Below are 14,626 nucleotides of genomic sequence, written 5' to 3' on the forward strand. Positions count from 1 at the left end.
CAGACAATTTAAAAGACATGTGTAATGATCTAAACCTAACCCAGCTAGTGACTAAGCCTACACTGCCCAACCCTAAAGATCCTTCAAAGTCAACTCTGATTTATCTTATTTTAAGAAATACTCCAGAGAATATGTTTATTCTGGTGTCTTCACCCAAGACATTAGTGACCATTGCCCAGTTGTTTGTGGTAGAGATGTAAGAATACAAAAATCGAAGCCTTGTGTCATCACAAAGAGGAACTTAAAAAACTTAAGTGAACAGGCTTTTTTTTTTACATGATCTTTATTTTAGTGACCTTGATTGTATTTCAGCTATCCCTGAACCTGATTTAGCTTCGAGCCTTTTTGCAGATGTCTTCAATACTATTGTGGATAATCATGCTCCCTTTAAAAAAATGGTTAAAGGATGTTAAAGCATTGAGAGAAAATACATCAATTTCCCGAGCCGAGAAGCGAGCGTCTGAAAACACTGCTTAACCCTCCTGAGTTGCGTCCCAAATGGCACCCTATTCCCTACATATTGCTACATAGGGTTGCATCCCAAATGGCACCCAATTCCCTACTTTTGACCAGGGCCTGTATCCACAAAGTGTCTCAGAGTAGGAGTGCTGATCAGGTCCCAACCTGTCCATATAATCTTATTCATTATGATCTACAACACAAAGCTGATCCTTGATCAGCACTCCTACTCTGAGAGATTTTTGTATACGGGCCCAGGGCTCTGGTCAAAAGTAGTGCACAATATAGGGAATAGACAGGGAAATCTAGTCAGACATGACACGTGCTCCACCGTGACTCAAAAAACAATCCTAAATCATACTTTATCGTATCACATTTCTGTGAACTTATCTCATTCAACTCTAATATTTTGTCTGCACTAATACTTTGAGTCGCCTTTTTAACATCACTGAGACAACTTAATTGCACGCTGCCACGACTATCACACCTTCTCACAGAGCTCTGAATGTTAAACATGCAGGTTAAATCTCTCTCTCTCTCATACAGGGCCAAATTTGGCTGTCGTTTAGAATGGAGAAACATGGCTAAGGATGGCTCATGAATAAACAGTTCAGAAGCATCATGAGATGTGGGATGCCAATGTGAAGAGCCAGCTGACAGATGTTAGGAGAATAGGGGAGCAAATGAGCGAGGTTAGAGAGAGAGCAATAACATTGTTGGATGCCATAACAAGCAGGTCAGAGCTTAGATGATAACGCAAGCTGACGAATTGAGGATCTCAGTCACTTTGTTTGGCAAATATCAAAGGCACTTTCATATTCTATGCAATTGGGTAGATCACTTGGTTTACTTACAACAAGCTGATTTAGTAGCAGCTTTCATTATACAGAATATATAGTTAAACAAAACAGCAGAACCCACATTTGTGTAAATGCTTGTTCATTTTCTGTAATTACAGAGTAAGACTATGATACGTTTGTTAAATCGCATAAATCTCCCTCTGTGCAATGAAAATTGTTAAGCACACTTTTTTTCTTTTAACTCTTAGGGGATTTTCAAGCAAATGTTCCTTGATTAAACATAAATTGAATGAATTTAAGTCATATTGTCGTGATAAACAAAACAACTTGAGTTGTGCTCGAGTTAAGTTCTGTCTCAATAGCTGCCCTGCAAAAAATTGAAAGCGGAAAAACCCTGCATTCGATTGTTTATTTGTCAGTACGCAGTACACACACAAGGCTATTGCATAAAAACAACATGTCATTTGCTTACTTTTACACCAGGGATACCTTTGTCTATAAGCCTGTTGTATAAGAGCAATGAACCTATAGGAATGAGAACAAGAACAGCTGTGGAGTTGCATGCCAGTACCTGTGAATCATGATAATTAGATTACCTGCAGAGGTAGATGATTAAAGGTCCGGAATGATCAGAAGTCATTCATAAAAGAGATGATGCTTGGTCAAGGCCAGGATTGCAGGCTTAGGCCCGGACTGGCAAGCTTTTAAGCAACTGAGGAATCATTGTGTAAGACAAATCAGAAAAGGCTAAATCCGATTATTATGTAACCGCTCTTTCGGATTGTAATGGGAACCCGGCTAAATTCTGGAAAACTGTAAAATCCCTGAAGGGTTCTACTTCCTCCTCTCTGCCACAGCAAATTAATTCAGACACTGGCCTCATTACGGGAAAAAATGCGATCATTGATCCATTTAATCACCATTTTGTTTCAGCGGGCTATCTCTTTGAAATAACTTCTAAGCCTATTCACAATGATATTGGACTTGATGCTGTTAGGGGAAGTTGCTGAATGATCAGAGAAATGTACAGAAAAATATGTCCTGGTGTGATGAGGTGTGAATGACGGAGGAGGTAAAACACAGAAATCCAGAGTTTATTCAGTGTACATGAATAAAGCGCAGCAAGCGTCAAAACGAAACTAGCACAAGGGAACAATCCACCTTGGCTACATACAAGGAAAGAGTAGCTCAACCAAGCTACTCACTCTCACAATGAACAATCACTCACAAAGGACAAGGGGGCAGACACTTATACACAGACTAATGCGGGAATGAGTACCAGGTGTGTGTGATTGACAAGACATGACAAGACAAGACAAGACAAATGGAGTGATGATAAATGGAGCGGTAGTGGCTAGTAAGCCAGTGACGACGAACTTCGAAACCTGCCCGAGCAAGGAGGAGGGGCAGCCTTGGCTGAATTCATGACAGTACCCCCCCTTGACGTGCAGCTCCAGCAGCGCGCCGACACCGGCCTCGGGGACGGCCAGGAGGACGCGGAGCAGGGTGAGTCGGATGGCGACGATGGAAGTCCCTCAACAGAGAGGGATCAAGGATATCCCTCACCGGGACCCAGCACCGTTCCTCCGGACCGTACCCTTCCCACTCCATGAGGTACTGAAGGCCCCCCACCCGGCACCTCGAATCCAGTATGGAACGGACAGAGTACGCCGGCGCCCCCTCAATGTCCAAAGGAGGTGGAGGGACCTCCCGCACCTCAGACTCCTGGAGCGGACCAGCCACCACCGGCCTGAGGAGAGACACATGAAACGAGGGGTTAATACGCTAATCAGAGGGGAGTAAAACCTATATGTGACCTTGTTGATTCTCCTCAGGACTTTGAACGGCCCTACAAACCGCGGGCTCAGCTTCCGGCAGGGCAGGCAGAGGGGCAGATTCCGGGTCGAGAGCCAGACCCGATCCCCTGGTACAAAGACGGGGGCCTCACTGTGGTGACGGTCAGCGTTGGCCTTCTGACGACGCATGGCACGTTGGAGGTGAACATGGGCAGCGTTCCACGTCTCCTCCACGCGCCGAAACCAGTCATCCACTGCAGGAGCTTCGGTCTGGCTCTGGTGCCACGGTGCCAGAACCGGTTGATAACCTAAAACACACTGAAATGGGGTTAGGTTTGTAGAGGAGTGGCGGAGAGAGTTCTGGGAATATTCTGCCCATGGCAGAATATGGCAGAATAATATTAAGCTGATCTACCCCCCCCCCAAAAAAAGAAGAAAAAAAAAGGAACACCGACCACTCCCCCGGGCCGGTCCTGGCAATAGGACCTCAGGAACCTACCCACATCCTGATTTACCCATTCCACCTGCTCATTACTGTCAGGGTGGAACCCAGAGGTCAGGCTGACCGAGACTCCCAGACATTCCATGAACGCCTTCCAGACTTTTGACGTGAACTGGGGACCTCGGTCAGACACTATATCCTCTGGTACCCCGTAGTGCCGGAAGACGTGTGTAAACAGGGCCTCCGCAGTTTGCAGAGCCGTGGGGAGACCGGGCAGAGGAAGGAGGCGGCAGGCCTTCGAAAAGCGGTCCACAACGACCAGGATGGTGGTGTTCCCTTGAGAGAGAGGCAGATCAGTTAAAAAATCAACACTCAAATGAGACCATGGTCGTTGTGGAACTGGTAAAGGTTTTAACTTACCCGCTGGGAGGTGCCTAGGTGCCTTACTCTGGGCGCACACTGAGCAGAAGGAAACATACACCCTCACGTCCTTAGCCAAGGTAGGCCACCAGTACTTTTCGTCAGGCAGCGCACTGTACGACCGATACCTGGGTGACCAGAGGAGGGTGACGTGTGTGCCCAGTAGATCAGACGATCACTGATAAGCGCAGGCACGTACTGCAGCCCAGCTGGACACTGCGGTGGAGATGGATCTGTGCGTAATGCCTGCGCTATATCCACGTCCATCGCCCATACTCCCGCGCCACAATGCATGAGTCTGGCAGTATGGGGGTATTGTCTCTGGGCCTCTCCTCTGTATCATACAGCCAGGACAGTGCATCTGCCTTCACGTTCTTCGTACCCGGAATGTATGACATTGTGAAATCAAACCGGGTGAAGAATAGGCTAGTGGTCAGCCTCCTCGCTGCCCGGATGTACTCCAGGTTACAGTGGTCCGTCCAGACGAGGAATGGGTGTTTCGCCCCCTCGAGCAAATGTCTCCACACAGTCAGAGCTCGGACAACAGCCAACAGCTCCCGATCACCAACGCCGTAATTCTTCTCTGCCGGGCTGAGCTTCTTTGAGAAGAACGCACAGGGGCGGAGCTTGGGTGGCGTGCCCGAGCGTTGAGACAGGACTGCTCCCATCCCAACCTCGGACGCATCCACCTCCACTCCGAACGGTAGTGATGGATCGGGGTGGGCCAGTACCGGGGCCGAGGTGAACAGTTCCCTCCGGTTACTGAAGGCCCTGTCAGCCTCAGCACACCAGCGGAGCCGGGACTGCCCACCCTTCAACAGAGATGTAATGGGAGCTGCGACCTTGCCAAAGCCCCGGATAAACCTCTGATAATAGTTGGCGAAGCCAAGGAAGCGCTGCACCTCCTTTACCGTGGTTGGAGTCGGCCAATTACGCACGGCTGCAATGCGGTCGCCCTCCATTTCCACACCTGTGGAACTGGTTGATCAGGGCCCGCTCGTTCCACCCGGATCCTGCTGCCAGAATCCGGAACTCCAGCGCAAACTCCTGTACTGTCCTCGTCCCCTGCCTCAAGTGGACCAGCTGCTCACCCGCCTCTCGACCCTCGGGCGGGTGATCGAAAACCGCCCGAAATAGGCGGGCGAACCTGTATTCCTCCAACACGGCTCCTCCTTCTCTCCAAACCGCGTTGGCCCACTCCAGGGCTTTCCCCGAGAGGCAGGAAATGAGGAAGGACACCTGCTCTCGATCTGATGGCGCCGGCCGGACACTGGAGCAGTACAGCTCCAGTTGGAGAAGGAATCTCTGACATAGAGCCGGCGTCCCATCGAACACCCGTGGTCGAGATATCTGGATCCCTCCGGGTGCTGTGATGTAGGTGGCTGGATCCGGTTGGCCAGCTGGTCTCGACTGATCGGTTCCTCTTCTCTCCAGGCGTTGGACGACCTGAAGAACCCGATCCATCGCTTCCATCAAGCTGGCCAGCATAGTGGAATGTTCCTGGACCCTTGCCACTATTCCAGGCATGCGCTCCTCTCCTGCTGACTCCATAGAGGTGAGTGATTCTGTGATGAGGTGTGAATGACTGAGTCAGGCGCAGGAGGTATAACACAGAAATCCAGAGTTTATTCAGTGTACATGAATAAAGCGCAGCAAGCGTCAAAACGAAACTAGCACAAGGGAAAAATCCACCTTGGCTACATACAAGGAAAGAGTAGCTCAACCGAGCTACCTACTCTCACAATGAACAATCACTCACAAAGGACAAGGGGGCAGAGGGAACACTTATACACAGACTAATGCGGGAATGAGTACCAGGTGTGTGTGATTGACAAGACAAGATAAGACAAGACAAATGGAGTGATGATTAATGGAGCGGTAGTGGCTAGTAAGCCGGTGACGACGAACGCCGAAACCTGCCCGAGCAAGGAGGAGGGGCAGCCTCAGCTGAATTTGTGACACCTGGATGCTTTGCTAACAATAGACAACAAGCAATCCACAGGGGCCGACCAATTGGATCCTGGTCTGCTTAAGTGTGCAGCGTCACGTCTGGAGGAAACCTGGCACCATCCCTACGGTGAAGCATGGTGGTGGCAGCATCATGCTGTGGGGATGTTTTTCAGCAGCAGGGACTGGGAGACTTGTCAGGATCAAGGCAAAGATGAACGGAGCAAAGTACAGAGATATCCTTGATGAAAACCTGCTCAGGATCTCAGACAGGGGCGAAGGTTCACCTTCCAACAGGACAACGACCCTAAGCACTCAGCCAAGACAACACAGGAGTGGCTTCGGGACAAGTCTGAATGTCCTTGAGTGGCCCAGCCAGAGCCCGGACTTGAACCCGATCAAACATCTCTGGAGAGACCTGAAAATAGCTGTGCAGCGACGCTCCCCATCCAACCTGACAGAGCTTGAGAGGATCTACAGAGAAGAATGGGAGAAACTCCCCAAATAAAGGTCTGCCAAGCTTGTAGCGTCATACCCAAGAAGACTTGAGGCTGTAATCGCTGCCAAAGGTGCGTCAACAAAGTATTGAGTAAAGGGTCTGAATACTTATGTAAATGTGATTATTTTAAATATTTTTTTTAATAAATGTGCTAACATTTCTATAAACGAGTTGTTGCTTCGTCATTATGGGGTATTTATGCAAAACAATTTAATCAATTTTAGAATATGGGTGTAACGTAACAAAATGTGGAAAAAGTAAATGGGTCGGAATACTTTCCGAAGGCACTGAGTGTATAAAACATTATGAACACCTGCTCTTTCATGACATAGACTGACCAGGTGAATCCAGGTGAAAGCTATGGAAGGAGACTCGTTCTGTCTCCTAGAGATGAACGTACTTTGGTGCGAAAAGTGCAAATAAATCCCAGAACAACAGCAAAGGACCTTGTGAAGATGCTGGAGGAAACGGGTACAAAAGTATCTATATCCACAGTAAAACAAGTCCTATATCGACATAACCTGAAAGGCCACTCAGCAAGGAAGAAGCCACTGCTCCAAAACCGCCATAAAAAAGCCAGACTACGGTTTGCAACTGCACATGGGGACAACGATCATACTTTTTGGAGAAATGTCCTCTGGTCTGATGAAACAAAAATAGAACTGTTTGGCCTTAATGACCATTGTTATGTTTGGAGGAAAAAGGGGGATGCTTGCAACCGAAGAACACCATCCCAACCGTGAAGCACGGAGGTGGCAGCATCATGCCGTGGGGGTGCTTTGCTGCAGGAGGGACTGGTGCACTTCACAAAATAGATGGCATCATGAGGAAGGAAAATGATGTGGATATATTGAATCAACATCTCAAGACATCAGTCAGGAAGTTAAAGCATGGTCGCAAATGGGTCTTCCAAATGGACAATGACGACAAGCATACTTCCAAAGTTGTGGCAAAATGGCTTAAGGACAACAAAGTCAAGGTATTGGAGTGGCCATCACAAAGCCCTGACCTCAATCCTATAGAACATTTGTGGGCAGAACTGAAAAAGCATGTGCGAGCAAGGAGGCCTACAAACCTGACTCAGTTACACCTGCTCTGTCAGGAGGAATGGGCCAAAATTCACCCAACTTATTGTGGGAAGCTTGTGGAAGGCTACCCGAAACGTTTGACCCAAGTTAAAAAATGTAAAGGCAATGCTACCAAATACTAATTGAGTGTATGTAAACTTCTGACCCACTGGGAATGTGATGAAAGAAATAAAAGCTGAAATAAATAATTCTCTCTACTATTATTCTGACATTTCACATTCTTAAAATAAAGTGGTGATCCTAACTGACCTAAGACAGGGAATTGTTACTAGGATTAAATGTCAGGAATTGTGAAAAACTGAGTTTAAATGTATTTGGCTAAGGTGTATGTAAACTTCCGACTTCAACTGTAAGTGCCTATGAACGGGGTATGGTAGTAGGTGCCAGGCGCACCGGTTTGTGTCAAGAACTGTAACGCTGCTGGGCTTTTAGTGAATTAGTTAATAGACCAATAAGAAAGAGAGTTCCATACCTCTCTGCCAATAACAGCTCGTTTTCAGTTTGCCTCTCTCCACTCAGACCACTCACAGACAGTCCTAGCAAAATTCTTGCTTGAGAAATTGCTCTTTGCTAAGAAGCTATTTTTGTTTCTTTTTGACCATTTTAATTGGAAATAATCACAGTGAGGTACTTAATTGTTACCTAGAAATGGTTTGATATTGAAATAAAAACAGTTGCATTGGACCTTTAATGTGGTAAAAAGAAATGTATGGAGTTGTGCTAGACTATCTATACATAAAGGATAAGTAGTGTTGTTTTTAAACATATGCATGCTTTTCTCCTCCAAGAAAACAACTGCGGTAGGATACACCCGAGAATCCTCCGCAGAGGCGGCAATCGAGGAGAGGAGCAAACTCCTCCGTTCACCTATTAACGAATTGACACTCTCCTACATATGGCGACCAATTATCAGTTTCCGGGACACGGAGGAGAGGAAGACGGAGGAGTCGAGAAGAGGACTTACTTTTGCACAATTGAGAAAAGGCTTAAGTGTTCTACTTTCCCAGCCAGCACCTCACCAACCAATGTCTGCATTCTCCTGTCTCCACTCCTGAGACAACCTTTAGAAAATGACCAAATATTTTCCAATTTATTCACGCTCAAAACTTTTGTTTCAAGCACCTATTTGTTAGGTTTTTTATTAGTACAGAGCACATTGTGAAAAATGAACATCAGTCCATGGAAGGTGTCCATATCTCATGCACCAGATATATCCTTAAATTTATCTGTGATTATTGTCCACATTTACTCCACAGTATGAAATGAATCTAGTGATCCAGCGACACTCTGAACACGACTGAACCTTTGAATGTGTTTATTTTGTTAAGTGTTTATGAGTTTAGTACACTATTAACACACCACATAATTCACAACCCTTGGACAACCCTCCCGGCGTAGGATAATGAACGGTGCAGGAGTGTTCTTTTTTACAAAAAAGTATCCGTTTATTTTGTCACTCGAGCAACAGACATTGTTGTTTACATTCAGAACCCTGGGGCTGAACATGCTGCGGAGTGAGGCAGGTGTTGGTGGTCTCAGATAGTCTTTTGCTCTGGAAGTTCCTGGGTTTCAGAAGTCGTTGTGTCCTCCTGGCTCTTATCCGCGCCCTGTGTGCAGCATTTGTCACTTGAAGGCTTGTTGTCTTTCGCGCCATTGGGAGTGTTGGAGTAGGTTGCGTCTATACTCTCGTAGGGCTCTGATGTCCACTGGGAGAAACATAGAACAGATAGAAAAGTATTAATGAATTATTAATTATTTTATTAAATTGATTTAATACAATCTGAAATCTGATGCATTGTACCAGTTAAAAAGCAAATGTTGTCTAATTTGAATTTGACTTATTTAAAGGTTCTGACCCATGTCTGATAAGTGTCCTCAATCAACTGTTGACATTAAACGCTAACATAGTTAACCACAACATAGTTAAACGTTAATTTAGTCTCATGAATTAAGCTTAATAAATGCTACTAAATATGTTATCGGGCTGGAGCTCTGACTTCTACCTGTGTGGCTCGGCTAGTGGACCGGCAGGAGGGTCCACCCATGGCGATGTTGACGCTGCTGGACGACTGCGTGTCCGTGGTGTTGCCCCCCTCGGCCGCCGACAGGCCGGAAATGACCAGACCGCTGGAGAAGCTCCTCTTGCCGAACAGCAGGCTGAGGGTGGAGCTGGAGGAGGACACCTGGCTTGAGCGGTGGTGGGCTGCAGCCTGGAGCTGGGAGCTCAGCTGGCCCCCGGCCGTGGAGAGCCGCGGCACCTGGGAGAAGATGGAGGCGATGGAGGTGTTGAAGGACAGCTGGCTGTTGGAGAGGCGCTGTACCAGGCCGTTGGCCGAAGCTGACACCTGCTGGCTGTCCAGGATGGGCCCTGACTGGCTGGTGACTGGAGGCCGCTGGCTCTGGGGCTGCACTGAGCGGCTCCGGTACTCTCTCCTGGCTGGATGGATGCACATGAAGGCAAGAAGACACAGTCAGTGTCAGAACCTAACATGACAGAACCCTGAACATAGCTGGCAGAACCTAACATGGCAGAACCATGAACATAGCTGGCAGAACCCAACATGGCAGAACCATGAACATAGCTGGCAGAACCTAACATGGCAGAACCATGAACATAGCTGGCAGAACCTAACATGGCAGAACCATGAACATAGCTGTCAGAACCTAACATGGCAGAACCATGAACATAGCTGGCAGAACCTAACATGGCAGAACCCTGAACATAGCTGTGCAAGACACATCAATGTACTCTACTTAGATGTGTAATGCTTTCATGGTAAGGAAACCAATATGTAAATTAGTAACTTGGGTGAACCATCCCTTTAAACATATTATGTATTGCATTTGTTGAGAGCATATGTGTGCATCTCCAGTAGAGAAAAGCTGGTGAACCAAACCTGCAGCGTGCTGCCTATTGGCGTGAGAGGTCCTGTTGGGCCTGGCCTGGTAAAGACTCAGGCTCTGGGAGGTGATGGAGTTTGGGTTCTGGCTCAGAGAAGAGGAGCCCCCTGCACAGTCCACATCCTCCATGTTCACCCCACTGTTACAACTGGTCAGGTTATCCTTCCGCACCCTGCAACACACACACACACACACACACACACACACACACACACACACACACACACACACACACACAGGCCTATGTTACCTTTCTATGCCCTTCGACAGCGCTATTAACATTTTGTAAAAACATTTAACTCAAGGGCAATGAATATGGATTTAAAAATCTACATCTAATCTCAATCGAAAGCATGGACCTATAAAAGGCTTACACAGTGCAGCCGTACCTCCACCCAATACACACACTAAACATAAAAGTTCCATTAGACTAACAGAAGATGCTAATGGTCAGTTAGTTATTTCAATCGCTCTGGATGCAGCCAAACACGTAGCAGCACTTTAGCCCTATAGGGTTTGGGAAGAGTGGTGCTGTCACAGCAGAAAAGGCCCTGATTGGATTCCATCCATAGGGGAGCAGAGCATTAGCAGACTGGCTGATAAAGGAGACCCTTCTGTTTCCCCTTGGCAGCCAGCACTCACCGCAGCCACTTGGAGAAGAGCCAGGTCCTGATGCTGTCCAGGCTGAGAGGGCCGCCCCAGATGCTCCTCAGCTGCTTGTGGGTGCCCATGTAGGAGGTGGTGAGGGGGGACACGTACATGGGGTAGCCCAGCGGCTGGTCGCACGACGAGTTGATCATGTTTCGCAGGGCCTGCTTGGAGTTCTGGATGCTGCCGCGCTCCGGGTTGCGGTTGCGCAAGAACACCAGCTCCTGCTGCTGGCCGGCCCACAGGCCCCTTACACACTCCTTATTTATCTAGAAGAGAGGAGAGGATGAAGAGGGTAGTATTACTGACATCTGAATACACAACACACATTTGTACTTCCACTTTGACAAAAAATTACAATTAAATCCATTTAATCCCACTTTGTAACACAATAACATGTGGAAAAAGTCAAGGGGTGTGAATACTTTCTGAAGGAACTGAAGTCAGTGCCAGAAAAACTGCCATATTGCTTACTTCAGTTTTTTAACCATTGATGGGGAAAATGCAAAACTGACCCTAGATCAGTGTCTAGGGGCAACTTCACCCTACTGTACACCATTCATCCCACACCCACCTTTATGACCTTGAAGCTGAGGTGGCGTTTGTAGAGCATGATGATCTTGTACTCGTCCGTGCCGTCGTCCACCATGTGTCTCAGTGTAAGAAGAGTGTCCCGGCTGGACAGAACCGCCTTCCTCCAGGCTGGGTCACTTTCATGGCAGATCACCAGACTGGTCTTGTAGTTACTAATGGCCTCGTACAAGATGGCTGGCTCCTCGGTCTCCTCCAGACATGTGAAGTGGTCCTGAGAACAACCAAGGAACAGAGCAGTAAGTAGAACCGCCGTAAGTAAAAGCTTTATTTCAGGGATTTACTGAACCACTTTAAGGACAGGATTCAATAAAGCATTGTCGAAAACTTTTCTACTGTAATTTGCGCTTGAGCCGACATCCGCAGCTTTTACCCGTGAATTGCTCCTTTTAAATTTCTCTGACATTTGCGGGAATCACATTCACAGTAAACACTGCAGATGTCAGCTCAAGGGTAAATAACCTTTAAAAGCAAAGTGCAGTCAGTGCACTTATCGACAATGCATCCTGGCCTAAATAAATAAATCTTTGCAGCTCTACTGTAAAGTGCCTTCAGAAAGTATTCACACCCCTTGACTTTTTCCACATTTTGTTGTGTTACAAAGTGGGATTAAAATGGATTTAATTGAATTTTTTGTCAACAATCTACACAAAATATTCTGTAATGTCAAAGTGGAAGAGAAATTATAACATTTGTAAAAAACAATATGAAGAAAAAAAATGTATTAGATATATAAGTATTCAACCCCCTGAGCCAATACATGTTAGAATCACCTTTGGCAGCAATTACAGCTGCGAGTCTTTCTGGATAAGTCTCTAAGAGCTTTCCACACATGGATTGGGCAACATTTGCCCATTATTCTTTTCAAAATTCTTCAAGCTTTGTCATATTGGTTGCTGATCATTGCTAGACAACCAAGTTCAGGTCTTGCCCTAGATTTTCAAGTAGATTTAAGTTAAAACTGTAACTCGGCCACTCAGGAACATTTACTGTCTTGGTAAGAAACTCCAGTGTAGATTTGGTGCTTAGCGCCATTCTGTTTTTTTTTTCCTGAAAAACTCCCCAGTCCTTAATGATTACAAGAATACTCATAACATGATGCAGCCACCACTATGCTTGAAAACATGGAGAGTGGTACTCAGTAATGTGTTGTATTGGATTTGCCAAAGACATAACAGTTTGTTTTCAGGACAAACAGGATGCATGTTTTGGAATATTTTTTTTCTGTACAGGCTTCCTTCTTTTCACTCTGTCATTTGGGTTAGTATTGTGGAGTAACTACAATGTTGTTGATCCATCCTCAGTGTTCTCATATCGCAGCCATTAAACTCTGTACCTGTTTTAAAGTCACCATTGGCCTCATGATGAAATCCCTGAGCGGTTTCCTTCCTCTCTGGCAACTGAGTTAGGAAGCACGCCTGTATCTTTGTAGTGACTGGGTGTATTGATACACCATCCAAAGTGTAATTAATAACTTCACCATGCTCAAAGGGATATTCAATGTCTGCTTTTAAAAAAAAAAAAATCTACCAATAGGTGCCCTTCTTTGCGAGGCATTGGAAAACCTCCCTGGTCTTTGTGGTTGAATCTGTGTTTGAAATTCACTGTTCAACTGAGGGACCTTACAGATCAGAGATGAGGTAGTTAGTCAAAAATCTTGTTAAACACTATTAGTGCACACAGTCCATTCAACTTATTATGTGACTTGTTAAGCAAATGTTTACTCCTGTTTACTAATTTAGGCTTGCCATAACAAAGGAGTTGAATACTTATTGACTCAAGACATTTCAGCTTTTCATTTTAAATTAATTTGTAAACATTTCTAAAAACATAATTCCATGTTGACATTATGGGGTATTGTGTGTAGGCCAGTGACCAAAAAATCTCAATTTAATCCATTTTAAATTCAGTCTGTAACACAACAAAATGTGGAAAAAGTCAAGGGGTGTGAATACTTTCTGAAGGCACTGTACAGCAAGATACCATAGTTAATAGATACATGTACAGTCCACTGAGAATGCACAGGAAGAGTTCAAGGTTAAATGTACAGTCACCTACATATCCTACTTCAATAAGGGAGCAAGAGAGCAAATGTTATTGTCTTCAAGATTGGCTATTGTGAATACCTGATGGAGCTTGAGACTCATCCTCACACCTGGGGCCACCACTTTCTGCAGCAGATCCATATCCGTAAACACCCACTCATCTTTAGTGGCGATACGGAAGTCTCCTTTGAACAGAGTGTTGAACCCATACAAGAACGACTCCAAACTGAGTTTGAGAGACAGAGAAAGGGACCATTGTCAAGGTTTTTATCACATTATAGCAAACAGAGGGTTAGAGTTTATAGAGACTTGCGTACCACTGTGATACTACAGTGTACTTGTATACAGTGTACTGTGATACTACAGTGTACTTGTATACAGTGTACTGTGATACTACACTGTATTTGTATCTACTCTTCCTGGGGTCCAAACACATTAAGGCACTTACATCACACATAAAACAAAAGATAAAACAGTACATCATATAACATTATTACACCACTACATATCTACAATACAAAATGTATAAAACCACCATACAACAATACTACAATGTACGTGTGTGTAGAGGGCGTGTGCTAGCGTGTGTGTGCGTATGCGTGTCTGTTCCTGTGTGTGTGTGTCTCTTCACCTGCTGTTCCATAAGGTGTATTTGTATCAGTTTTTAAAATCTTATTCTACTGATTGCATCAGTTACCTGATGTGGAATAGAGTTCCATATAGTCATGGCTCTATGTAGTACTGTGCGCCTCCCATAGTCTGTTCTTGACTTGGGGATTGCATGGGTGTCCGGGGTATGCATGGGTATCCGAACCGTGTGATAGTAGTTTAAACAGACACCTCGGTGCGTTCAGCATGTCAACACTTCTTACAAAAACAAGTAGTGATGAAGTCAATCTCTCCTCCACTTTAAGCCATGAGAGATTTACATGCATATTATTAATGTTAGCTCTCCGTTTACATTTAAGGGCCAGCCGTGCTGCATTGTTC

The 14,626-nt window shown here is 45.7% G+C and overlaps 1 protein-coding gene across 3 annotated transcripts in view; it reads right to left on the reverse strand.

Moving 5' to 3' along the window:
- Nucleotides 1-8,871: 8,871 nt before the first annotated feature.
- pcnx2 (pecanex 2) overlaps nt 8,872-14,626 on the reverse strand; it is a 41,081-nt gene continuing 35,326 nt past the window's right edge. For all 3 annotated transcript variants that reach the window (XM_041858980.2, XM_041858979.2, XM_041858981.2), the window contains exons 29-34: nt 13,718-13,862; nt 11,575-11,805; nt 10,995-11,269; nt 10,349-10,524; nt 9,455-9,888; nt 8,872-9,157 (exon numbers count right to left, since the gene is read on the reverse strand). In XM_041858980.2, coding sequence (XP_041714914.1) covers nt 8,987-9,157; nt 9,455-9,888; nt 10,349-10,524; nt 10,995-11,269; nt 11,575-11,805; nt 13,718-13,862 — 1,432 coding nt within the window. In that variant the 3' untranslated portion in view covers nt 8,872-8,986. The remainder of the gene's footprint in view (nt 9,158-9,454; nt 9,889-10,348; nt 10,525-10,994; nt 11,270-11,574; nt 11,806-13,717; nt 13,863-14,626) is intronic.

This window comes from Coregonus clupeaformis, chromosome 31 (genome assembly GCF_020615455.1).
Source record: "Coregonus clupeaformis isolate EN_2021a chromosome 31, ASM2061545v1, whole genome shotgun sequence".
Classification (NCBI taxonomy): domain Eukaryota; kingdom Metazoa; phylum Chordata; class Actinopteri; order Salmoniformes; family Salmonidae; genus Coregonus; species Coregonus clupeaformis.